This window comes from Lissotriton helveticus, chromosome 9 (genome assembly GCF_964261635.1).
Source record: "Lissotriton helveticus chromosome 9, aLisHel1.1, whole genome shotgun sequence".
NCBI classification, from domain to species: domain Eukaryota; kingdom Metazoa; phylum Chordata; class Amphibia; order Caudata; family Salamandridae; genus Lissotriton; species Lissotriton helveticus.
This window is the reverse complement of record NC_136070.1, coordinates 1,166,412,870-1,166,437,770: the sequence shown is the minus strand read 5'-3', so window position 1 is coordinate 1,166,437,770 and position 24,901 is coordinate 1,166,412,870. Positions and strand designations below refer to the sequence as shown.

The following is a 24,901-nucleotide window of genomic DNA, read 5'->3' as shown; positions in this document are numbered from 1 at the left end:
TATTTCACTGTATAAACACAAATGAATGGAGGTAAAATCAAACAGAAAACCTACCTTGAATGAAGAATAAAAAAGGAGGGAGTATGCATTTAATTAGCAAATTTGAGCTACTAATAATTATGTGTTTTATGTCACAGGAAAAATTGTTGGGATGGCTTATCTTTCTGAGAATGAACACAAATTTGAAAGTGGACATTTTATGTCTGTAGTATGTACTGCATCAACTGACTGCACCATCCGAGCTTGGAATCTCCAGGAGGTAATATACAGGCTTTAAGCACTGCACATTATATTCTGGCGTGTTTTTATTAATTAATCACTGGCTAGTGACCCCCTATTTATGTCGACCATTGCATTCAGTGGATATGGTTTTTTTTTTCGTGTAACTCTGAAAACACTTAACCAGTCTGCACCAGGCATGCCAAGAGATAAGGTCAGACAAGGATTACTGCATCACTTTTCATCAGATTTCAAATGCAGTCTTGGATTATTTTCAGGAGGTGCCACATTTTTAAAGTAGTTGGTTCTGTTGTTCTTGAGAAAAACATATTTAAAGAGCACTCATGTGCACACTTCCACAATATGCTTCTTGTGTTAGCAGGACGTGTTTACACTCCCAATAACAAGATGCCCACTAGACATGCATTGCATTTCAAAATGACAAGTACACCACAGCATGCACATGGCATGCAAGTGATATGCCACCAATACTTGTCTGCTGCTATAAAGTGGCAACCTTTATCATGTGAATAACACTATGGTTTTCTAAGGGTGGAGAATATGAACTTGTCAGCACAACATAAAAAAGGTGAAGTGGCAATCTCACGACCAAGTCAAAAAGAGTATACCTAAAGATAGGTTATTGCAAATCACTTCATTGAATTGGGTGTTTAAAATAGTGTAATTGTGGAATGAAATGAATACACTTACTAAATACTGATGTTAGCTCATATTTATGAAATAATGTAATACTTAAATGAATTCGATAATGAGATACTGACATTTGATCTTATTTTGGAACAAATATATAACGCACCAGGACTGTACCAGAATTATAATACAGAAAAATAAATGTTGTTCTATACTAACACAGAATGTGCAGTAGCAGTTCAGGCTAGATTGCTCCTTTTGGGGCTGTGTCCTAAATTGATTGCATAGAGTTTGTCCCATTCATTAATGACGAAGGTGAGCTAAGAAAGGGATGGAATGATATCCTACCTGAAGGGCTCCCTAGAGGTAAAGATTAGTTCAAGCTTTTCCATCCACCATCCATCTCTCTTTCATTTAGACCCTCTTACTAGGCATGTGTGAGGCAACACACCACTGAAAAGCCAATAGATTTATTTTACAATGTAATATACAATATGGTAATTTTTCTGCAACTATGACTCCATTCTAGATAATATATTTATTCTATTACCACATTTTATGTAATACCAGTAAAAATCACTGGATATAAAATTGGTATAAAAGAATCAAGATTTAACCGATAAAATAATTCAAAAGTAGCTTCCCACAAAGTTATAACATATGAATCAGAATTGATGGAATGGAAACCGGGAAATCAGAAGGTGAGACATTAAATAAAAGTAGTAAGGAAATTCCAGTCAACAGAACTCTGTTACAACTTATCAAAGTGGATTTGTACTTGTAGACTATAATAAATTAAACATTATTAACAAATATTTTTAAATTTTAATGTATCCCCACATTGGTATTTAAATATTTCTTTAATGCAATTAGGGCACACGGATTAAGGGTCCTGTAATCCATAGCGGGGCCTTGTGTATTCTTCACAGTTTAAAATTATTTTGATTAAAATTGTTCTACTTTAGAAAATAGCTAAATTGTACCCCTAATCCGGCATGATTATTTTTTAAGATCGTCATAAAAGATAAGATAAAATGTATTTTCTAAAGTGCTCTATTGCCACGGCATCTTGGCGCTAGTAAAAGTGTGAATAAGGAGCTGCTCCGTTTTATCCTAATTAGATGGAAACAGCCAGGATTTGAGCAATTTCCTAAAAGACTGCTTGTTTGACTGCAACCTCAAAGCCACTGGCATCTTATTCCATAGTTTGGCTGCACAATGTGACTTTGGGTACTTGTACAAAACCCACATTTGAGGATCTAAGATTTCTCGTAGGTGCGTACCATACAAACAGTTTCTGCATATCCACAGACCTACCTCCATAAAGTGCATTATGCACCAAACAAATGGCCTTAAATTGCACTCTCTGCTGAATCGGAAGCCAATGTAGTGGCTTAATACTAGCAGAGGTGGGGTGTCCTTTAGGAATGTTTAATAGTAATCGTGCCGCAGCATTTTGTAGGGACTGTAATTTAGTCATCTACGCCTTATCAATGCCCACAAAGAGTGCATTTCAATAATTTATTTTTGAAAGAATAAGGGCTACCACTACAATTTTCCTAAGGTCCTGTGGTATGAAAGGTAAAATCTTTTGTAAAATCTTCAATAAGAAGAAACAGGAGGGCATTAACTGGTTGACTTGGCCGGAGAAATTTAGCTGGTTGTCTAGGATCACTCCTTGATTCCTGGCCTTAGCGGTCGGGCAAGGGCACTCACCCGCCTCAGTTGTCCACCATGTTTGGTTCCACAGCAATGGGCCATTGCCAAATTCCATGATCTCCATTTTATCCATATTAATTTTAAGAACATTTTGACTCATCCTGCTCATGTTACCAGTGAGACAATTATGGGAGCAGATGGCAGTAGCCTCCCGATGTTTAGATACGGATATGACAATCTGAGGGTCGTCCGCGTATGAGACCAGCATAAAACCATGCTCTCTGATAAGTCTAGCCAATGGAGTTACATAGATAATAAATAAGGCTAGTGATAGCGCCGATCCCTGTGGTACCCCGCACAGGAGATGGAAAACATCAGATTGTAGATTGTCCCAATGTATTCTCTGCTCCCTTGACGCAAGAAATGAGGAGAGGAGGGCTAGAGCCGATTCCCTGATCCCCATAGCTCCAGCCACCGCACTAACACCTTGTGGTTCGTGGTGTCAAATGCTGCTGGTAGGTCTAATAGGATAAGGACGGCTCTGCCCCCCAACCGATCCACCTGTCTGCGAATCTCCTCTATAGCCATTATCAGAGCCGACTCTGTCAAGTGGCGTGGTCGGAAGCCATTTGGTCATCTGACTACCAACAAAATTCTGCCCAGAACTCTTCTCCAAAATTGGTCCAACCTCCGGCTCAAACTCGTTTATCACATGTGTCAGGGTGCTAATAGACAAACAGCAGACTCAGAGCAAATCCTCATCTTTAATGTCCAGTTTAGGAAAGTTTACATATGAAATATGTGAAACAATTTTAGTTCTATGAACGGAAGCCTTTGTCTCCTGGATTTGACAATTTGACCAGTAGTGTATCTCTCCAAAGGTTCTCAAACAATGGCTCACTCAACTCTAAAGACCTTGCACCTAATGCTAGGGGGTCCAAGACAACACCTAGGAAAACTTATCGACATGAGACTCTAAAAGATATTTTTTTTAAAGACAGGCAGACGTTCATTTAGGTGTATTCAATGAGAACTAAATGAAAACAGTTCCACCTATAGTATGCATAAAACCTGTTCCTCCGTTGCTTATATTAGAATTTTAAGGAATCAAAATCTAACTTGCAACAGAATCATATCAGTGCCCGTAGGAAGTAAAATGTGCTATTTATTTTCTTAATAAATAAACATGGCATTATGGAGCAATTTTCTCAGACTAGAAAATCCTTAAAATGTTCACGACTATCATTCAGAGCAAGAAAATACCTATACACACGCTCTGGCTGAACTAGCAACATAGACAAGTGAAGAATCTTAAAAGATTTTCTGTCTAGCCTTACGTTGGCCAGCACATGTTCATTCTTCCCTTCATTAGGTCTCTGTGTTAAGAGCCTGTTATATAATTTAGCCACATTTGGCCTTCTGGCAGTGCTCATGGTCTTGACTGTTAAGGTTTGGCATAGTTCTTCCTGGGTGTAAATCTCTACCACGAAAAGCCACAGTAGGATTAAAGGATGGTGCAAGAGAGGCTTTGTAAATTATTTGAGCTGTGCATGGGCTTAAATCTGATACTGTTCTCTGCTAAAAAAAAATTACGGGGGTGTTTTTTGTGTGGGCAGAAGCATAAAACAGCACAGTAGCGTAGGGAGTTTCCCAGAGGTTACTTGGATTTTGCAGTGTCCTGTGGTACGACAAAAGGAACAGTAGCAACCACAACCATTCTTTGTAGAGCACAAACTACTATTTTTAACCTGTTCATTTTATGATGATGGCAATTTATTTTATAGAGAAATTGCAAAGAATAATACTTTTTTTTGTAAATTCTGCTTTCTTTACATTCTTGTACAAGTAGGATTTCGGCATATATTAAGAGCGCATGAAAACTTTATTCCCAACAAATGTGAACATACAATGTTTATTTACACAAAAATTGCCCAATCTAACATCCAGCTCATCCACTGATGGTGGTGGTGGTGGTGATGGTTGATGGTTGTAATATATACTTGCTTGTAATATACTCATTGAGTAAACTCATTCCCTCATGATATCTGTGTGAACTGTAGGTCAACGGTTCCAATTCTGGCTAGGCCAACTCAGTCTGTCTTCTTTCCTAGGCCATACATTTAGTATCATTGAACTGAGCAAACTCAAAGCCTAATATCTACAGTACTAGTGCTACCAAGTAGCAAAAAGGTAGCAAACACTATATGAAGATAAGTTTTTATTATTCATCTTTGGATGTGCTCTGTCTCTCGCATTTGCCCCAAGTAGCAAGACAACATCATGTTATCAAAGAAAACCAAAGTGTCGCTGCAACCCTGTGGATGAGTGACATCTACCTTCCTGGGCTCTTGTGAGCCGTCACCAGTCTAACAAAGGGTCTTGGTAAGAGACAACAGGTCTTGAAGGCACGTTATCTCCAAGATGTTAAAAGATTTGAGACAATCAGCTTGGCAATTTGTAAACACATTATTCAACCTGATTGTTAGTTTTCAAGAATTGTAGTTCACCATTCCCAAACAAATCCTACGCTGGTGTTCATCCAGCTTGTACTGGAGTGTGCCATGGCTGTCTTTCATGGCATTAGCCATATTCGTTCATGGCATTAGCTGTAGTGGTTTCAAAATCCAACGTGACTGTTGCCTGAAGTCCTCTACAGTTCCTTTTCTATCCCCTCAGTTTGTGTCCAACATCTCCATCATTTGCCTATCAGAGAAAAGGGAAAGGCATAGTTTCTGTGCTAGTGCTAATCGTCTAATGTTGGAACCATGATGATTGTTCCTCTGCTGGGGTGTTCACCAGGAGTTGGAATCTAAATTTAGATTATGTTTCCTAGACACCTATACTTGCAATATAGTTTATGGCAGCGGATGGAAAAGGTAAAATTTCTTGTCTTCTTAAACCCTGCTTTTAGAAAAATACACAAAATGAGCTGTGACTTATTTTAAGTGGTAAGATACAGTAAGGAACTGTAAGCAAATTGCTGAATTAGCGCTGGGCGGGACAGCACAAAGATGCAAGGTGACATTGGGCAAAACTTAAGCATGAATCCACAGCTTTTGTTAAAAGATCATCAGATAGTTCTTTGTTGTGTTACTTGAATATAAAATACCTTTAAAAACAAGAAACAAGAGGCGTTTGGCAAAACAGGAACAGTTTGTTTAATTAAACATAGCAGCCGGGAGAACAGCTACAGGCATAGGGTCTGAGGATTGTCTCAATTTACAATCCGTCTGTGGCCTTTTTTTATACAGTTCATTGTAGGAAATAAAAGGTTTCTGGTGATCCATATATGGTGAGAAATGTAATTTGCTGCCTTTGAAGTCCTAAATGAATTGTCTAATGGAAAATACAGGTGGGTCTCGACCTTGCGTGGACAGAATGTGTCCAGCATGGGGAGCACAAGATCAGTGTGTATGCAGTGTGTATGCTGTGTCCTAATTGACCATTGTGATATTGCTGTGCCTATTTGTGGGACTGGTCTAAAGTTTCCAGTTTGTGTGCGTGTCTGCCTGCTACGTGCCAATCCACCTGTGACCTATCAATCAGTATCTAACAACAAAGGGAGAGGTAGTATCTAACAACAAAGGGAAAGGTATACTTCGGGGTCCGGTACGAGGGCGTCGTAGGTCCAAAGAGGGTGCCTGACCTCTAGGGCGGTGTGCCAACTACGCCTCCACCCCCTCCCGTGACCCATGGTGCAGCTCGCATCCCTTTTATAAGTGCAGAAACCTGAAATCGGTAAGCCTCCTAAACCAGGAGTATTTGGGAGTGAGCAATCGCTCCTCCCTTTATGCACTTTTTTCACTTAAAAACATTTTTTTTTCACTTTCACGTCCCTAGGTTAGGGTGAGCCTTGGCGTGCTCATACCGCCAGGGTTTAGCACATTTCATAGTCCTGATGAATGCCTGGTAAACTTACACCGTTTCATAGGCAGAAACATGTTGACTGACGTTTTGACTGTTTGGAATTAACCAAACACCTAACTCTTGGATAAATTCCTAAACACATAATTTTAAACTGTGTCCAAGTGATCTACAAAATAAATAATTTTTGATACACTTAAGACACTTTTAACTCATCTTCATTGCATGTCTACACACAAAAACCCGCTCCGCAGTAGACCTGGCGTTGAAGCACACTGGAGAGGCACTCGGCCTCTTCAGTGGGGCCCTATGATGAAGCATGTCACCGCCTAGGTCGGTGAGTGAGGGCTTTCTTAACTGACCTAAGTCAGGACAGTTATCTCCTTTTCTTTTTTTGCTCCATTTTGTGGTCATCATTATACCACAGACCTCTCTTTTTTTGTTTGACTACCTATCAATCAGTGACATCGGGCCTAGGTCTAATCCAGCTTGAGCGCTATTCATGCAGCGCTCGTTTGTGGCAGCTCCTGACTTTTAAATCTACCCGTTTTTGTCTTTGCTTACAATTTTCTTTTGGACACTTATCCCTTGTTTTTATCCGCCTGGCCTCGCATACCCCCACCTCTGCCATCACACCCGCACTTTAATCTTGGCATCTCACCGCGTTTTGCGGGTCCTTCGCCCCTGACTCGTGGCGGCCATCCTGGGTGAGTGGGTCTCAGCGCGGGAGCAAGTCCTCTCTCTATCTTGGTAGGACAGTACTTAGGCAACCATGCAGACGCGCAGCGGTTACGCGCAGCGGGGACGCCGGAATGACGCCGGAGTTACGCCAGAGTTCAGCCCGTCTGTGCCCGTCCGGGCCCAGACGGGCTTAGGGCCGGTCTCTATAGCCGATGTGCTGCAACCCTCTCACAACTGTAGTAGGTATAGCAGGGAGGAACTCATGTCCTGGCGGTTTTGGAAATCTAGTTCCTGTAGATTTGCCCACGAGGGTGGGCAACCGTTCCTGCCTTGCGGGGTCTGCACTCCGGGTCGGGATTTGATCTCTGACAAATCGGGGCTTTCATTTGCTTTGCTGAATTGCCGGTCCCTACCCAGCCATGCCATAGAAATTAACTCACTCATTCTTGACCATAAGTTGGATGTGCTATTTCTAACAGAGACTTGGATCTCTTCCTGCTCAGACCCGGATATGGTCAGAGCACTTCCCCCAGGCTTTCTTATATTCCATCTGGACAGGCCTGTGGGGCGGGGAGGAGGAATCGCTATTCTTTATAGAGACACGCTAATTTGTAAGGCTCAGGATGGAGGAGTGAGCGACTGCGAGAGTTGTCAGTTCTCTCTTCGCCTGTCGCCTACTGTGTCCTTGGCCGGTCTTCTTGTCTATCGCCCTCCTGGGTCTTTGGGTAATTTTAATAGTTCCTTTTTAGAAACTGTTGCACTCCTTGCCTCCTCCACTGCTAACTTTGTAGCATTGGGTGATTTTAACATTTATTTTGATGATCCCTCCAACCCTTTGGGTGTAGATCTCCAGTGCGATCTTAAAGCATTCGGGATCAACCTGGTTAATACTGGTGCAACACATGGGAAGGGACACTTGCTTGATCCCATATTTTCAAATGTGGACTGCCTCAAAGTATCATCCACTCTGTCATTGCCTTGGACAGATCACTTTTTGGTGTCTGCCCAGTGGCAATTTGAAGTCCCAGGTATATTAACTCCTAGGGTATACACTGTGGAAAGAGCCTGGTCCAGGCTCCCAGTGGACACCTGGGCGACACATCTGGAGGCGTCCCGGCCTACCCCTGGGTCTAATCCGTTAGTAGCTGATGAGAACCTTAACACCTGGCTGACTAATTCGCTTGATGCCATTCTCCCCAAGAAGAGACTTCTTACTAGGGGTAAGAGAGTAGGATCCGCGCCCTGGTATACTCCAGAGCTGAGGACATTGAGGAAGGGCTGCAAGAGGCTGGAGCGGACGTGGAGGAGAGACTGGAGCGAAACTAGCCGGAGAGAATATCGGGCGGCTCTTAGCAGTTATAAATCCGCTATCCGGGTAGCGAAATCTGAGTTCTTCGAGGAGAGAATATGTTCTTCTTCTAACTCCTCGAAAGAATCGTTTAGGGTTATCAAAGAACTCATGAAAACTCCCGAACCTCCGATCACTTACGACAACTCACGCGAGAAATGTTCAGAACTCGCCTCCTTCTTTAAAATCAAAATAGATAACATCCTGGCATCCCTCCCAATTGGATTCTTTTGGTCCTGTCACTATGGAAGAAGTCCTCGGAGCCCTGGCGACCATGAAGAGTGGCTCGCCGAAAGATCCTGCACCAATGAAATATCTAAAGCAGGTAGCCTCTACCATCGGCGGCCCAGTGACGGACCTTATAAATCTATCCTTTTCCCAAGGAGTGGTGTGCCCCCTAGCTGGAAGGGAGCGGTTGTCAAGGCCCTTTTGAAGAAACCCAATTTGGATGCTACCGACCTTGCCAACTTTAGGCCAATTTCCCTGCTCCCAGGTATTAGCAAGGTGGCAGAGAAGTTGGTGAATAGTTGCCTATCGGGTTTCTTAGAGTCTAACTCCCTTCTGGGTGACTCTCAAACTGGCTTTCGCCCCGGGCAGGGAACGGACACTGCCCTGCTGGCAGTCGTGGAGAATGCCAGGAGCATTTTGGATTCAGGGGGATCAGTGGCAGTGATCCTCCTGGACCTCAGTGCGGCATTTGACACCGTAGACCACCAGGTGTTACTCCAACGGCTGTCGGGGGTAGGGGTCTCCGGGATGGCCCTTAAGTGGTTCGCGTCCTTTCTGGAAGGCCGGACGTTTGAGTATGGGAAGCCCACGAGAAGTCGGCATCGGTTCCTCTCCAGTGTGGTGTGCCGCAGGGCTCTTCATTGAGCCCTACTTTATTTAACATCTATATGGCCCCACTGGAGAGTGTAGTACTGCCACTGGGTATCAAGATCATCAGTTATGCTGATGATACTCAGTTGGTGGTAGGGCTTCCCCAGTCGGCAAACCAACCCGACAGGCTGCACACGTGTCTGGCTAATATCTTCACTTGGATGTGTAGCTCAGCACTCAAACTCAACGGCTCAAAGACGGAATTGATGATGCTGGGGAATTCCTCCCCCTCCTTGTCATCTAGTAGTTGGCCTAGCTGCTTGGGAACTGTACCCACCCCCAAACAGGAGATCAAGAGCTTGGGGGTGTGGCTGGAGCAGGACCTTTCCTTTAAGACACACGCTAAAAAGACTGCAGGCGTGTGTTTTGGTCTGCTCCAGTCAGCTCGGAAGATTCTACCCCTTCTCCCAATGGCCGCTAGGAGACTACTCATCCTGGGGCTCATTATTTCACGATTGGATTTCAGCAATGCGCTGTTTCTGGGGGCTCCAGAATCGACCTTCAACGAACTGCAGCAAGTGCAAAACGTGGCCGCCAGGCTCCTGACAGATCTTCCCAGGCGCCAGTCAGCTCGCCCTGCGCTGAAAGCGCTGCATTGGCTCCCTGTCCGAGAGAGGGTGAAATTTAAGGCTCTTTGTATGGCCCAAAAAATTTTGCAAGGGAAAGGTCCACCTATCCTGCGGGACATGGTTCAACCCTATAAGGCCCCGCGTGCCCTTCGTTCAGATCATCTTCATCTGTTGCAGGTTGCGAGGGTTAGGAAGGCAAGAACCGGTGGTAGAAGATTTTCCATAAATGTGGCGACATTGTGGAATTCCCTCCCCCTGCACCTGCGCCTGGAAACGAGCACCTTGAGGTTCCGTAAACTTTTAAAAACTTACTTGTTTCCTGCCTAATTCTTCTTGCCTCTTGTTTTGGCGTATCTTTCTGGATGAGCGCGGGGATGCCCAAGGGTAACCAGGCGCGTTACAAAATTCATTAATAATAATAATAATAATAATAATAATAATAATAAAAGGTCTCAGAGCTTGCCTGACTACGTATTTGTGAGTCGGGGTTGATGTGGAGTTCACAACGGGAGATGTTGTTAATAAAGACGCAATTTCGGTTCTCCTGAATGAATGCATTGTTTTCCACATTATCATTGACTTTTCCCATATTAAGAGTAGTGACTGCCTAGGTTATATATGTATTGATTCCTCATGTGCTGTTTAAATCTAAACTTACTTATATCAAACATAGCAGGCTGCATGTGTACAGACCGTGCACATGGACAGTGCAAAATGCCATCAGCAGTCCAGGTGCATGTGGTTTTGACCGAATTTGAAATTCGTGATATATTCCTCTCCACATACACCATTGTCCGCTGATGGTGTGCCATACATTTTTTCACATTAAATGGCCTTTTTTATCTATCTAAAAGATTATGCTTTGTTTCTGCAATAATAGTTATTTTTCACATTGTTACTCTCTTAGTACTCTAGCCTAACGTTTTGCCACTGTAGTTCATGGCTTCCAAAGCAAAAACTGTAGGTATAATTCCAGACTTTTGAGCCTCACCAAATTCAGAGGAGTGAACATTAAACAATAAACCGGCAAAAAAGTAAAATAACTGAATGTATCTCAAAATAAACTGGTTTGGAACCACTGTTGCATTCCTTGAAAGGTTGCTTGCTCAATTGAATTACGAAGGATAACTCAGTCCAGCCGTGCTTCCTATTAGCTTTACCTCTGACCCCTTTTCCCCCTTACATCCAGATAGTGGCTGTACATCCACAAGCTTGTCGTTCACTGATTTGCCCCAGTCCACACTCTCTCACCCCACCCGTTCTCTGGTCCCATTCCACACTATCATTATTATTTACATACTTCCATCCCCTATGCTCTCTCAGCTCTCCATTCTCTCTTTCATCCCGTGTGCTCCTTCGCCCCACCCACACCAGGAGCGGCTCTAGGCTCATGGCGGCCTTGGGCAGGGAGCGTAGGTAGGGGGACCCAGAAGAGGAACGCAGGCGCGGAGGCCAGTGAAGAGGGGGGGGGGGGGTCAGGGTGTTTGGAAGTGGAACAGAGCCGGAGGCCGCCAAATCCCTACCTGGGGCCACCACGAAAATATGTATCCATCCTCAGAGAATTATTATATCAAGGATATATATTGGTGTGGCGGCCCCTGGGGTTTGGTGGCCCTGTGCAGGTGCACAGCTTGCACATGCCTAAGGCCGCCCCTGCCCACACACTTGCTCCCAAATTCGTTTTTGCACTCTAGGTCCACTCCGCATCTGCTTTCCACCCCCCATCTGTTGCCACACACCCTCTGCTATGACACTTTTCACAGTCTCCTACCCCATCCTCACTCCCACCGAGAGGAACACTTTTAGTATTATGCATTTGTGTGCATGTTTCTTTTTTGTAGCCAGCTCACCTTAAAACATTCCGTTGTGAGCTATAAACTGCCACTTCTTTTGTCAGGAATTGCCTTTATTTTCGAATTTTCTTTCCTGAGCTTTTTTGTTTGTTTTATTCATATAGTTATTTACACTTGCCAAAGGACGCCTTCGTAAGACTATCATAGGGGTGCTTTTGGCACTTCCACATGTAAATAGTTTTTGGACTTTAAATAATTAGAGGACTGGGTTTAGGAAAATATAGAGCATCTCAACACGCAGGTGCCTCTAAAGGGTCAGCAAGGATCGACAAGCTGTGTCTGAGTCTCGCGGACATGACACTCACCGGCTTTGAGCCAACCCTACCTGCCTTTCAGTCCACTTATAGATTAGATTTTTTTTAAGTTTAATGAACAGATGTGGCCTGTGGCATTTAATTCCTTGGCCATCGAGATAAACTGTCAATCACAGTAGTATACACTGATTTAACTTGAAAAACTATGTAGTGAAAAGAGACATCAAGACAACTAAGAGCATTATGCCCTTAGTTTCAAAGGATAGTCTGGTCACGTGTCATACTGCTTTCTCTGGCAGTCGCAGTCTAGCACTAAAGTGAAAATGTTTATAAATTAAGGGTTGCTTTTCCTTATTGACTTGTTTTTAGTAAATCAGTGGCACAGCAGGAAGGAGAGTTCCATGTCTTTTTCTGCAAGTGGTTCATTACTTTGAGATTCTTTCTTTTCCAGACTGATTGACATTTTCAAATCTGTGTTCGCCAAGACCTTTTGACTTTACTAAAACTGTGTGAACAACAGTGATTCCCAAACGTTTTAGACCTGCGACACACTTTTTACCTTGACAAATGTTTGTGACCCACCTAGCTTTAATGGACAGGCGATTTACAGATAAAACTATAGTTCACACAAATGATATTGTGTAGACATCTGGTTTTAATAAATATTAGTCATTTGCACTTCACTAAGTAAAAATGTGTTGATTTGTTGGGATCCTCTTTGTTTCCATTACACTACTGAAATACAAATAAAAGTGTTTCGTTTTTGCTTTCCGAGGTATTTAGTTTTTGTTGTGTGTGATAAAAAATGACATCCTACACTCAGCCTTTCCTTTCACACTCATGAGCCCAGGAAGATTGTCACATAATTCACTTTACTTTTCTTTCTCTCCCTGCAAAGTAAGATGAGTTTGCAAACACCAATCCCTATGTTATAAACAACAAAATAAGCAGCAATTTGTCAGACGGCGTTGCCTGACATTGGGCCTCTGTTGCTGAAGTTCAGCAAATTTGGCAAGATAAATACAGAATCTATAGGCATCTTTATTTATTGCTTCGACTTTTGCGACTCACCAAAATCTGCTTGTGTCCCACAGTTTGGGAAACACTGGTGTATAACATATATATTTATAGGGATTTCAGACGGGCTTCATCCATTAGTTTGTGGTTGGTGTCATTCACATTTTTCTTCCATCAGCTCTAACATGCATTTGGTGAAAACTATCAGCCCACTTCAGCCATTGGCTGACTTCAGTACGAGTTATGGCATGCTGCACTTTCACATGGGAAACATCTATACACAAGGTAGTTCTCTTCAGTGCCAGGGAATACTATGGTAATGTATGATTTTCTTTGAGACCAAAAACATTTTTTGCCAGTAGAAAATGATTTGTGTTTTTAGACTGATGAGGGCCCAGCATATTCTTTAACAATAACATTTTGCAAAATATATGACAAAAAACAAGAATTGCCAGGAGACTGGTGGCCAACACCAGACCAGTTGGCTTTGTCAATGCTTGTTTTTAGGTGGATTAATTTCCAAAAACGTAGACTTTTGGAGCCCATTCCATATAGTTTCTACATAGCCCTGTCTCTTATAGCTGCTGCACAGACAGCCCTGCACATAAGCAGCCCTAAACAATATTCACTGATACTGCATCACCGCCTGTGTTGAAGTGGTGGACCAGAAGCGAGGTGCCGTTGCACTGTCAATGACCTACATGTATCAATATATTTATCCTTATTCGTGCTAGTGAAGCATTTGTGTATTGTTTCTGCTGATGGCAAAGGTGATATTCGGACACTTCCCTAATCTCTATAAAATGTAAAGATGTTTCAACCCCCTCAAGCCTGTGGCAACAACACAGGGCTTTCATGACAACCATAATGATCCTTCACTGCGATTATACCTAATCCATCTTGCCCAATCTTTTATAGTGTACATAGGAATGTTAAAATGACCTATCAGCCAAGGTTACCTTATACTCAAGGATACGGTACTCAGCCATTGGTATATTGTACTCAGAGTACTGTTGTAAATAGGAAACGTCTCGCTCTACAGGTAACTTGAGGTGGGAGCCACCAACCTACCTGATGTTCCAAAGGCAGGCTCTTCAATAGTGTGTGCCTCTGCTAGTATAATCCTAGTAGAGAACTTCTCAGTCTCTGCCTCGATTCCTAGAGTTGCCATTCAGCCTCAACTGCTGAGCGACATACTTTCTGAATGGGAGCACAGGTAACCCCAAATGTGTTTTGCCATTGCTGAAACTCATCAGTGAGGTACATCTTGAATCCTTATTGCACTGTAAGCTTCAAGTCCACATCTGCGCACTCCTTTGTCGCTTAAGGTAACTTAATTTAAAAACCAAAAGTGATGGATGAAAAGTTTGACTTCATCTTAAACGCCAGTGTCTGAATGTGAATGAGAGCAGATGATTCTCTTAGGGGTTCAATGGCAGGTCTTCACTTCTGGAGTGGTGCCACTCTCACTTCGCATGAGAAATGGATGTCAAACTGTGGCATTGTTAGGCACTGCATTTGCCAAGGGTGCAAAATATTGTGTAGTGCTTTGCTTACTGGACATATTAGTCGTACGCATCCTAACTGAGAAGATCCGCATTGCAGACTGGGTAATGTTACATCAGTGCTGTCTTCTCTGTGACCTACTGGATCTCTGCAAAGGGAGCTGTTGGTCCACCCAGTGGTAGCTATTCTGCTTAGTAAAGTGTCTATCCTCTCTATGCTGGTAGCCCAAAGAATTCGGGCTTGGAATGGCGCAGAAGAGACAGGAATTGTATGAGCTTTGCCCTTCAAACTGCAGTTGTGAAGCTGACCCTGTTGGAGAGAATGTAGACACCAAAAGTTGTCTGTGTTGTCTTGTTGTCTGGCCATCATGGCCTCAGTCATCTCACTGGCCCCTGAACTATTTGGCCCAAAGATGTATTTACTGGTGCATGGTTGGAGAACTTGGATTGCAACTATAGAGAAGGCTTGAAACTTGGGGACTCTTCCTGTAGATTTTGTATAGGAGACTTCTCTTGACATTCAAGTTCAAGTTGTGCCGGTAGCTGCCATCAGAGGATTAGAGTAATGTGGTATTGTCACTTGGTTTTTTTTTTGCTCCTGTGCCCAAAAGTTATGGGTGGGGCACAACATGCTTATGAGTGATTTGTCCAGTTGATATGAACATAGTCAGTGTTGCTTGTAGAGCCTTCAAGGTAAACGGAACCTGTAGGCTTAGGCATGGTGCAGAGGGCTTGAGCATTGGCTGCACTTGCATTCCTGATTCGGTCCTGGGTGAAGACTGAACCCTGGTCCATTCCTCTCTTTTTAATCATTGGTACCTCTTTAATCCTTCAAGAAGGTGTCTTGTCCTCTGGCCCAATTCAATCCTTAGGGAACACCAGCAGATGACTAGGAAATGACCTTCTGGTGGTGGAAGAGCCTATGTACTTCTATTGTGCCATTGTCTAATAGCCCTGGAAGGATTAATTCAGATATTCAAATGCTCCCCTTGGTGTCTCCTTCTTCCACACCCTTGTTCCATCAGATCCTCCAGCATTTCTGAGAGCAAGGCATTGACAAACTGGTCTAGATGATGACAGTGTGTTTTCTAGCAAACCACTGTTCTTTCTTAGGACGATTGTGGATTCACCTTTGGACATCTTTTCAGATTGAGGCCAGACTTGTAGGGAAGACTCTGGGTTTGGATGGTAGGAAAGTACTACATTATTTATTAGCAGACAATTCTGGACTATTGGCGGCCTTGTTGGTGGTCCAGGAGATTTAGTTAAGGCCTACTGTGTGCAGTTCTTGCTCTCATAAAGGATCTGCTGTGCTGAATACTTCTCAGTTTGCTTGTGTACCATTACTGGATTGTTTTTAGGAGCCAATAGTGTATGCTTGGTGTGAGTTGCTTTAGGTCTGCTTGGTTAACTGGAAACCAGGTCAGTCTAAATATGTTGTGGTGCCCAGATAAACAACTTCAGGGGACACCCTCATTGGATGAAGGCCTTTATCTGAGTTTAAAAATTGTGGTCTTGCTAGTAAAGTGAAATCGATGCGGACACAGCATCTGGCGTTATCTAGTTGTATTATCAATGTTAGATACCCCGTCATTAATAAACAGTGCTTTCCCTTCTGACAACAGTGCGGGAAATCATAATGCTTTATTCCCCAAATCATCTCTCCTCGTATTCACGCCCTGCATCCCACCTAGAAATGCTTCTGACTCAGTCAGTTGAGTTGTAGGTACATTTCACAAGATAGATATTTAATTTTAGCATAAAAATTGCTGATTGGTTGACTGTATCATGAGTTGGACCCACCCCAAAGACTGGGCACAAGGAGGAAAGAAGGAAAGATCAGAGCAGTGAAGATTACTGGTTAACAGTGTCTAATTTGAAACAAAGTAAATAAAAACGGGGGGGGGGGCTAAAGGTTTTTTAGGAGCCTGCCGCTGGACGCAGTTGAGTGCTGACATTTCCAAATACTAAGACTGACTAGTGTTTATTCAACCTCACGGCTCCTTCCTCCACCTGCTGTACACTTCCTACCTTGTGCAAACTCATTTTCATTCTTGCTTTTCCCAGTTTACTATCTTTCTCTTCCTCTTTTCTTCTAAATTTCTGTATCTCTCTCTCTTGTTCTGGGTCGAAGTCTGATGATAAAAAGAAAAGGAAATCCTGGTGCCAAATTGTTCCTTCCTCCTACAACCACCAGCACAACTTATGCACTGCTAGTAAATAATAGTAGCCTAAGCAGTACTTAAATGTCACAGTGGTACTACATTCTAGGAATTCCACATAAAACTGACTTTTATTTTGGAAATAGTTTTAATAGCAGTATTCTGAACATTAATTGCAAAACAATACTTGTACAACAAAGACACATGCATACTTTTTATTTCAAGAATAGAAAAATGTACTAGAAAGTAAGATAGATCATACTGTTGTATACACTAATATTATAAAAGAACTGAAACTGTTTTTATGTCACTATGTTTTTCATTTTCTTTAGGGGACTCAACTGTGGTCCAGCCCTGTGCAGCAAGAAGCCTTATCACAGTTGACTGCTGTTCCTCAGGAAAAAATTGTGCTGACCTCTGATGTTAAAGGAACTATCAAAGTTTGGAATGGACAGAAAGGAGAGGAGCTGGCTACGTTTACAACAAACACTGCAAAATGTGTAATGGCGATCTACACAGTACATGGAAACATGTTCGTGTCAGTAAGTAATGTACTTAGCATTTCTGTAGGAATATATATATTTGGATTTACATAGCATAAACCTAGTTACAAATCAACAATGCACTGAACAGAGATGAAGTAGAATGGTGCAGTATAGAGGATGGAGATGAGAAGGGATGCAGTAATTCCTCATTCTTAGTCTTCTAGACCGTGCTTCTAGCTGCTTCTCTGGTCCCATCAGTGATGCTACAAAACCTACCCCAAACCCAGTTCTAAATCCTCTACTATATTTAAATATAAATAACCCACTGCCGGTCACCAGTAAGTAGTTATAGTTAGGACCTAGTTTCCATGGTGAGGGTGCGAGTTATAGTTACCTTAGGACACAAGGTACAGTTACTTGAAATAATATCTATATTCTATATTTTTGTGCGATGTAAATTCAGAACCTATCTATAACACACCTGTTAACCTTGTTTTTTTCAGTGTGTGTCTGTGTGTGTTTCAGGATTTCCATTTATGCCATTTAAATTGTATGCTTATTGATGTTCATAGTTTAAAGTAAATATCTTACAAGTCCTGTGTGTAATCTGTAATAGTGAAGTAGCAAATAGGTGGATGTTTTTAGAAATGTTGCACTTTAACTGTAAGAAAGCAATACCACGACAATGTAAACAAAGTGTATGACACTTTTGTTGCTAGGTTTCACATTTGATTGCATTTAAAGAAATATATTGTGTAGGTGTGCTTCCTTCCTAGTGACACATTCTGTACCTGGCTCCTCCTCCAGTCGAACTCTCTCTTTAGCTCGATTACCACAGATTTCAATGACATATGTTTGACACAGTTTGCAAGCACGAGTTAGACTTTTAAGTTAAAAAGATGTAACCTCACTAATACCAAATATTTTATTTCTGCCTTCACTCAATATACTGCCGAATGAGTTTGTGATCCAGATGTTTACTTATTATGAATAGGGAAACTCAAATTGCATTATCTACAACCTCGTTTTGATTAATGGTTCTTTCCATGCCTTAACTTGTTTGTTTCATTATGTGGGTAGAAATTATGTTATTTGCAGTTTGTTCACTATTTGTCCCACTGCTCATCATCTCAGTGGCCACTCTGTTGCAGGCGGGCATCGGAGGAGGCTTTCTCTACACGCTTGGAGTGCCTGCTTTAAATGAGATATCCCGGATTAGAGTGTACACAGATGCCGCAGTAGACCTGGTACTCTGCTCTCCAGACACTCAGTGGATAGTGGCTGCAAATCTGTACAATGTCGGTGAACTCCCAAAGGTAGGTTTCAAAACGATAGAAGGTGTTTGTACCTCTTCATGCATTTTTGGTGTAAATTCCGCCCTTTTGAAAATGACCCTCTGTATTTTCTAGCTTGTTCTCCACATGTTGTAACATCAGTCCTCCTCCTTCTACTTTTCACTTCATGCAATTTAAACATTGTGCTGTTGTTCTGAATTGTTGTGCTGAGTGACAGTGTGTGTCACAGAAGCAAATTTCACATTTTCCGCCCTATTGTGAAAGGATTTATTGATTCTGTTAATGACATGGAGGAGGGAAATAGGAATCAACACTTGTATTTCACTAATCGGCAGCAACGGTATGAAATCACCTAAACCATTTCGGAAGGTGTTTGAGAAAATTGTAGTCCAAAAGGAATACAATTGCAATCCTCAACAAATGCAGTGCAAGTCTGGTGATACACCTTTAACTCTTTGAGCTCATGCTGTATATACTGAGAGAGAGGATCGGCCTGATTCCCAACCTGCACTTTGTGGTATGTTTTGTAATACTTCAAAACATATTACAAAGTTATAATCTCAAACTGCTCTTTTGTACTACCTTATACTTTAGAGTAAGTTTACTACTTTTTGGTTTTTATAAATTGCACTTTTGTAGCAACTTAAGCTTTCATAGTAAGCCACTACCTTCATTATTTTCAATGGGAGGGTGTTGAAATACCAGTTGTTGGCCATATGTAGTGCTTGATTTAATACAAAAGTGTAAGTTACTACAAAATTGCAGTTTCGGAATATTGAAAAGTAGTAAACTTACTCAAAAGTGCAAATTACCTTTGAGAATGTGGCCCATTGAATTTAAGCTCCTCACCCAATGTTTTAAGGGCAATTTCTCATATTAATTTATCATTGGTTGGTGTAACTTTAATCTATGGTGTATTTCCAGGCATTAACGCACATGGCATAACAAACTTTACAGATGAGGAGCAAATTTGTTTTGTTTTCTCATGTTGCATAACTATTTTCAAAAGGGAAAACATATCATTTTCAACATACGATGCAGCAATTGTATGGAATGCTACACGTTTAAATATTTTTTGTTCCCTATGCGGAGGCCATCCAAAACAAACTCATGACTTCCTTTATCCTTGATTACTCTGTGATAGGTTGCTTAGTGTGTAATTTAGTAATTGCACTGTAACTTTGGAAACTATTTTTTCAAAGTTTTTCTGAATGGACCCTTCTCCTATGTGTTTCATTTGATGTGGATTTTTATGGATTCTTACTGTTAGGTCTGGGGTCTCTAGTTGGCAATGGTTATCACCTTTGTCCAAATAGGGACCCTTACTTCTAAGTCAGGACAAGCGGATTACTCTCCTTAATAACCCCTGCTCACCCCCTTGGTAGCTTGGCACAAGCAGACAGGCTTATCTCAGAGGCAGTGTGTTAAGCATTTGTGAATATACACAGTACTACAGTGATAACACTACAGATGGACACAACACCGGTTTTATAAAAATAAGTATTCTTTATATAGACTTAAACACAAGACCACAAACGACAAAAACCCACAATACTGTACTAAAGGTTACTTAAAAGATGATAAAAGTCTCTTAATTAAAGTTGATGGTAAATGCGACAGAGTTCTCACAAAGTTCTTGGATGCGACACGCAAAGTGAACAAAAAGGCTCGCACAAGGGGAGATGCGTCGGTTCCGTGACCCGGGGGAATGGTTGCGTCCTTCCTCAATGCTTGCGCAGAGTAGGGGACTCGTCGTGAGCCTTACTGGTGCGGAGGTGATGTGTAGATTCTCGTCCTGTTGTGGTGCGCAAGATGGCACCTTTAGGCGATGCGATGCCGATGCGATGATCCAGTTGCGATGTGAGAAGATGGCGCCCTTGATGCGGCGATGCGATGACGATGCAATGACGCCCTGGCAGCCTTGCGACGACTCTGTACTTTGGAGCCGCGACAGGCCCTGCGATGCGCTTCTCCGGCGATGCGATGACAGCTCTCTCGATGCGTCTCGCTTCTCCGGCGATGCGACAGTAGACAGTTTCGATGAACACACGCTTCCAGGGAGATGCGACGAACTCTCGCTTCTCCGGCGTTGCGATGATTTCAGCTGCGGCGGCGACACGCTTCTTCTTGATGCGTCGCGCTTCCAGCTCCCAGTGGCACGCAAGTGACTGGAGTCTGAATTCCCAGCAAGGAAATTCAGGGGGGAGCTGGAGATGAAGTCTTTTGGCCCTGAGACTTCAGCAGGAGGCAAGCACAGTTCAAGCCCTTGGAAAATATTCTGTAGATGAAAGTCCTTACAAAGTTCCTTCTCCTTTCCCTTGGCAATGAAGCAACCACTGCAGGCCAACCCAGCAAACAGCACACTTGCAGAGGGGCAGTCCAAACTCCTGCAGCTTCCTTGGTTCTTCTCCTTGGCAGAAAGGTTTCTTGTTCCAGAAGTGATCTAAAGTCTGTGGGACTGGGTCTCAATATTTATACCAAAAAATCCTTTGTTCTCTGAAGGCAGAGAAGCCTCTGCCTAGTTCAAACCAGTTCCTGAGCACTGTGTTTACATGACTCTTCTCTTCCTTTCACTGTGCAGGGCAGAAACATCAGACCCCCACAGGAGGTGGACCCAGCACTGGGGAGGGAAGATGCAGCTCTGGAGTACTCTGTTGACAAGATTCCCCTTCTCCTTTCACTGTGCAGGGCAGAGACATCAGACAAGCCACAGGGGGTGGAGCCAGCATTGTGGAGGGAAGGCCCAGCCCTATTCAGGTCCCAGGTGCACTCTCCCCCTCCCATCTGGAGGTAAATCTCCCTATTCACCACTGGGCTGTCCCAGACTGTCTCCTGGAATTTCCCCAGCCCTGTCACACACAAACCCAGACAAGGAATACACAAGTCAGCAGAGGCGGGCTCAAATGGTTAGGCAAGCAAATAGCTACTTTCTAAAAGTGGTATTTGCAAACACAGAATATTAAAATAAACTTTACTAAAAGATGTATTTTATTATTCTGAGTTCAGGCATACTAAACTCGAATTTCTACCATGTTCTCTGACTCAGTTAGGATTGTAGGGATGTAACAATCTTCACTGCCATTCTAGTCTATGAGAGCAGGTAGCCTTCAATAGTGAAAAACGAAAATGGCTGTAATTCACTACTAGAACATGCTACACACATCAGAGCATGTCCTACCTTATACTTACAATGCACACTGCCCTTGGGCCTACCATAGGGATGTCTAATATGAAGTAAAGGGAAGGTTTAGGGACTGGCAAGTGGGTGCACTTGGCCAAGTCGACATGGTAGTCACAGACTACACACAGGCCTTGAAATGGCAGGCCTGAGACACACTTTACAAGCTGCTTCTGTGGGTGGCACAACCAGTGCTGCAAGCCCACCAGCAGCATTTGCTCTACAAGCCATGGGCACACATGGTGCACTGTACTAGGGGCTGACAGTAGATCAAATAAGCCAATCATGGAATCCAATCAGTATATCAATTAACCATAGGGAGCACTTGCACTGTGGCACTGATTAGCAGTGGCACCGGGCCCAAAACATACAGCCAGCAAAAATATGTCAAAACAGAGGAGGCAATCCGTCAAAAATGGAAGGGAGACTCACGCCAATGATGTCCGGTCTAACACGTGTCCGCTCCAGCTGAAATGTGGGGAGAACTACCCTTCCCCTTGGGAGTTCTCTTCACTGAGGCGGAAAAATCTGGACAGACCATCAGCGTTGGCGTGTTCTGTACCAGGGCGGTGTTCCACCGTAAAGTCCATACCCTGTAGGGAGATGGACCACCTCAACAACTTTGGGTTCTCACCCCTCATCTGCATTAGCCATCTGAGGGGCTTGTGGTCGGTCTGAACCCGGAAGTGAGTCCCAAACAAGTATGGTCTCAGCTTCTTCAGTGCCCAAACCACAGCAAATGCCTCACGCTCAATTGCACTCACCTCTGTTCCCGTGGAAGTAACCTCCTACTGATGAAGGCTACAGGTTGGTCAAAGCCCTCTTCAGTAATCTGTGATAGAACAGCCCCCACACCATGCTCTGAAGCGTCTGTCTGTACAATGAATTCTTTTGAGAAGTTGGGTGCCTGAAGCACAGGTGCTGTGCACATGGCAGTCTTCAGGGCATCAAAAGCTTTCTGACAGGTGTCAGTCCAGTTCACTTTCTTGGGCTGCTTCCTAGAAGTCAGCTCAGTCAAAGGTGCAACAATGTTGCCATACCCTTTGACATACCTCCTCTAGTACCCCGTGAGTCCTAAAAAGGCCTCACCTGTGTTTGAGTCATTGGGGGTTCCCATGCCAGGATGGTATCAATCTTGGGTTGTAGGGGCGCCACCTGGCCGCTTCCTACCTGGCGACCCAGGTACACAACGGAGCCCTGCCCGATCTGACACGTACTTGCCTTGATCGTGAGGCCTGCCTTGCGCAGTGCCATCAACACTTCCCAGACGTGCTGCAAGTGTTCCTCCCAACTGGCGCTGAACACTGCAATGTCATCCAGGTAGGCGGCACTAAAATCCTCCAGTCCAGCCAACACCTGGTTGACCAACCTCTGAAAGGTGGCAGGGGCATTCTTCATCCCAAAGGGCATAACCCGAAATTGGTAGTGCCCATCTGGTGTGGAGATTGCTGACCTCTCCTTAGCCCCATCGGTCAAGGTGATCTGCCAGTACCCAGACGTCAAATCAAACGTGCTGAGGTACCGTGCAGCTCCTAGCCGATCAATGAGCTCATCAGCTCTGGGGATGGGGTGTGCGTCAGTCCTGTGACTGAATTGAGCCCTCTGTAGTCCACACAGAACCGGAGTTCAGGTGTGGGACCCGGCGAGGCAGCCTTTGGGACCAAGACCACTGGGCTGGCACAAGGACTGTTGGAAGACTCAATGACCCCTAAAGCAAACATCTTGGAGATGTCCTCCTCAATCTAAGCCCTAACCTTGTCAGTCACTCTGTAAGCCTTGTGCTTCACAGGAGGATTGTCGTCAGTGTCCACATCATGGACGCACCAATCTGTGACACCAGGAACCAAGGAAAATAGATCAGAGAATTGCCCCAACAGTTGGCGACAATCTTGCTGCTGATCAGGGGTCAGTGTGGCAGAGAGACTGACACCATTCACTGACCCATCTTGCTCTGCTGCAGACAGGAGGTCAGGAAGAGGCTCGGTCTCCTCCTCCATTCCATCATCTGTCGCTAGGAGCATGCCCACTTTGGACCTTTCTAAGTGAGGCTTCAAGCTGTTAACATGAAGGACCCTCAAAGGGTTCCTTGGAGACCGCAAGTTCACCAGGTAGGTGACATCACTCTTGCGCTCCACCACCTCATATGGACCAGTCCACCTGTCTTGGAGCGCACAAGGCTCCACAGGGGCCATGACCCAAACTTTCTGTCCAGGCTGAAGCTCAATCACAGTGGCATTCTGATTGTACCACCGCTTCATCTCTTCCTGGCTGGCTTCCAGATTCGCCTGAGCGAGATCCCTGAAACGCCTGGTTTTGTTCCTGAAGGCCAGCATGTAGCTATATACATCTTGGGGAGTTTTCCTGGGAGATTGCTCCCAGCCTTTCTTTACCAAACTCAAAGGTCCTCTTACCGGGTGACCATACAAAAGTTCAAAGGGGCTGAACCCTAGAGACTACTGCGGCACCTCTCGGTAGGCAAACAGAAGGCATGGCAAGAGGACGTCCCACTTACGCCTCATTGGTTCTTCAAGACCCATGATCATGCCCTTAAGGGTCCGGTTAAATCTTTCAACCAGCCCATTACCTTGTGGGTGGTAAGAAGTGGTGAACTTGTAGGTAATACCACACTCCTTCTGCAGAGACTTCATATAATTGGAAATTAAGTTTGTACCTCGGTCAGACACAACCTCTCTGGGGAACCCCACAAGGGAGAAAATCCCCATCAGTGCACATCCCATCACGGGGGCCGTCACTGTCCTGAGTGGAATGGCTTCCGGGTACCGGGTAGCATGGTCCACCAAGACCAGGATAAACTTGTTGCCCATGGCTGTCTTGGGGTCCAGTGGGCCCACAATGTCAATGCCCACCTGTTCAAAGGGGGTACTGACTATGGGAAAAGGTTGAAGAGGGGCCTTGTGCCTCCTTCCACTTTTCCCACTTGCCTGGCAAGATTGGAAGTCCTACAATGAGTATCTGAACTCTTTCTCATCTGGGGCCAATAAAAGTGGGAGACAAGCCTTTCAAAGGTCTTGTTCTGCCCCAGATGACCAGCTAATGGAACATCATGAGCCAAACCCAGTAGGAAGGCTCTGAAGCGCTGGGGTACCACCAGCACACGGGCTGACCCAGGCTCAGCAACCTTAGGCTCGCTATACAGGAGATCATTCTCCCAGTAGATCGAATGTGATCCAGACTGATCACCTGCTGCCTGGTTTGTGGCCTGTTGCCTCAAACCCACAAGAGAAGGGCACTTCTTTTGCTCTTCGCAAAATTCCTCCCTGG

At 43.9% G+C, this 24,901-nt stretch overlaps 1 protein-coding gene across 1 annotated transcript in view; it reads left to right on the top strand.

The window, feature by feature from the left end:
* The window catches only part of FBXW12 (F-box and WD repeat domain containing 12), a 171,141-nt gene that overhangs the window by 49,867 nt on the left and 96,373 nt on the right, over positions 1–24,901 (top strand). The window contains exons 4-6 of the mRNA XM_078661627.1: positions 138–259; positions 16,994–17,203; positions 18,298–18,462. Of these exons, the coding sequence (XP_078517753.1) occupies positions 138–259; positions 16,994–17,203; positions 18,298–18,462 (497 nt within the window). The remainder of the gene's footprint in view (positions 1–137; positions 260–16,993; positions 17,204–18,297; positions 18,463–24,901) is intronic.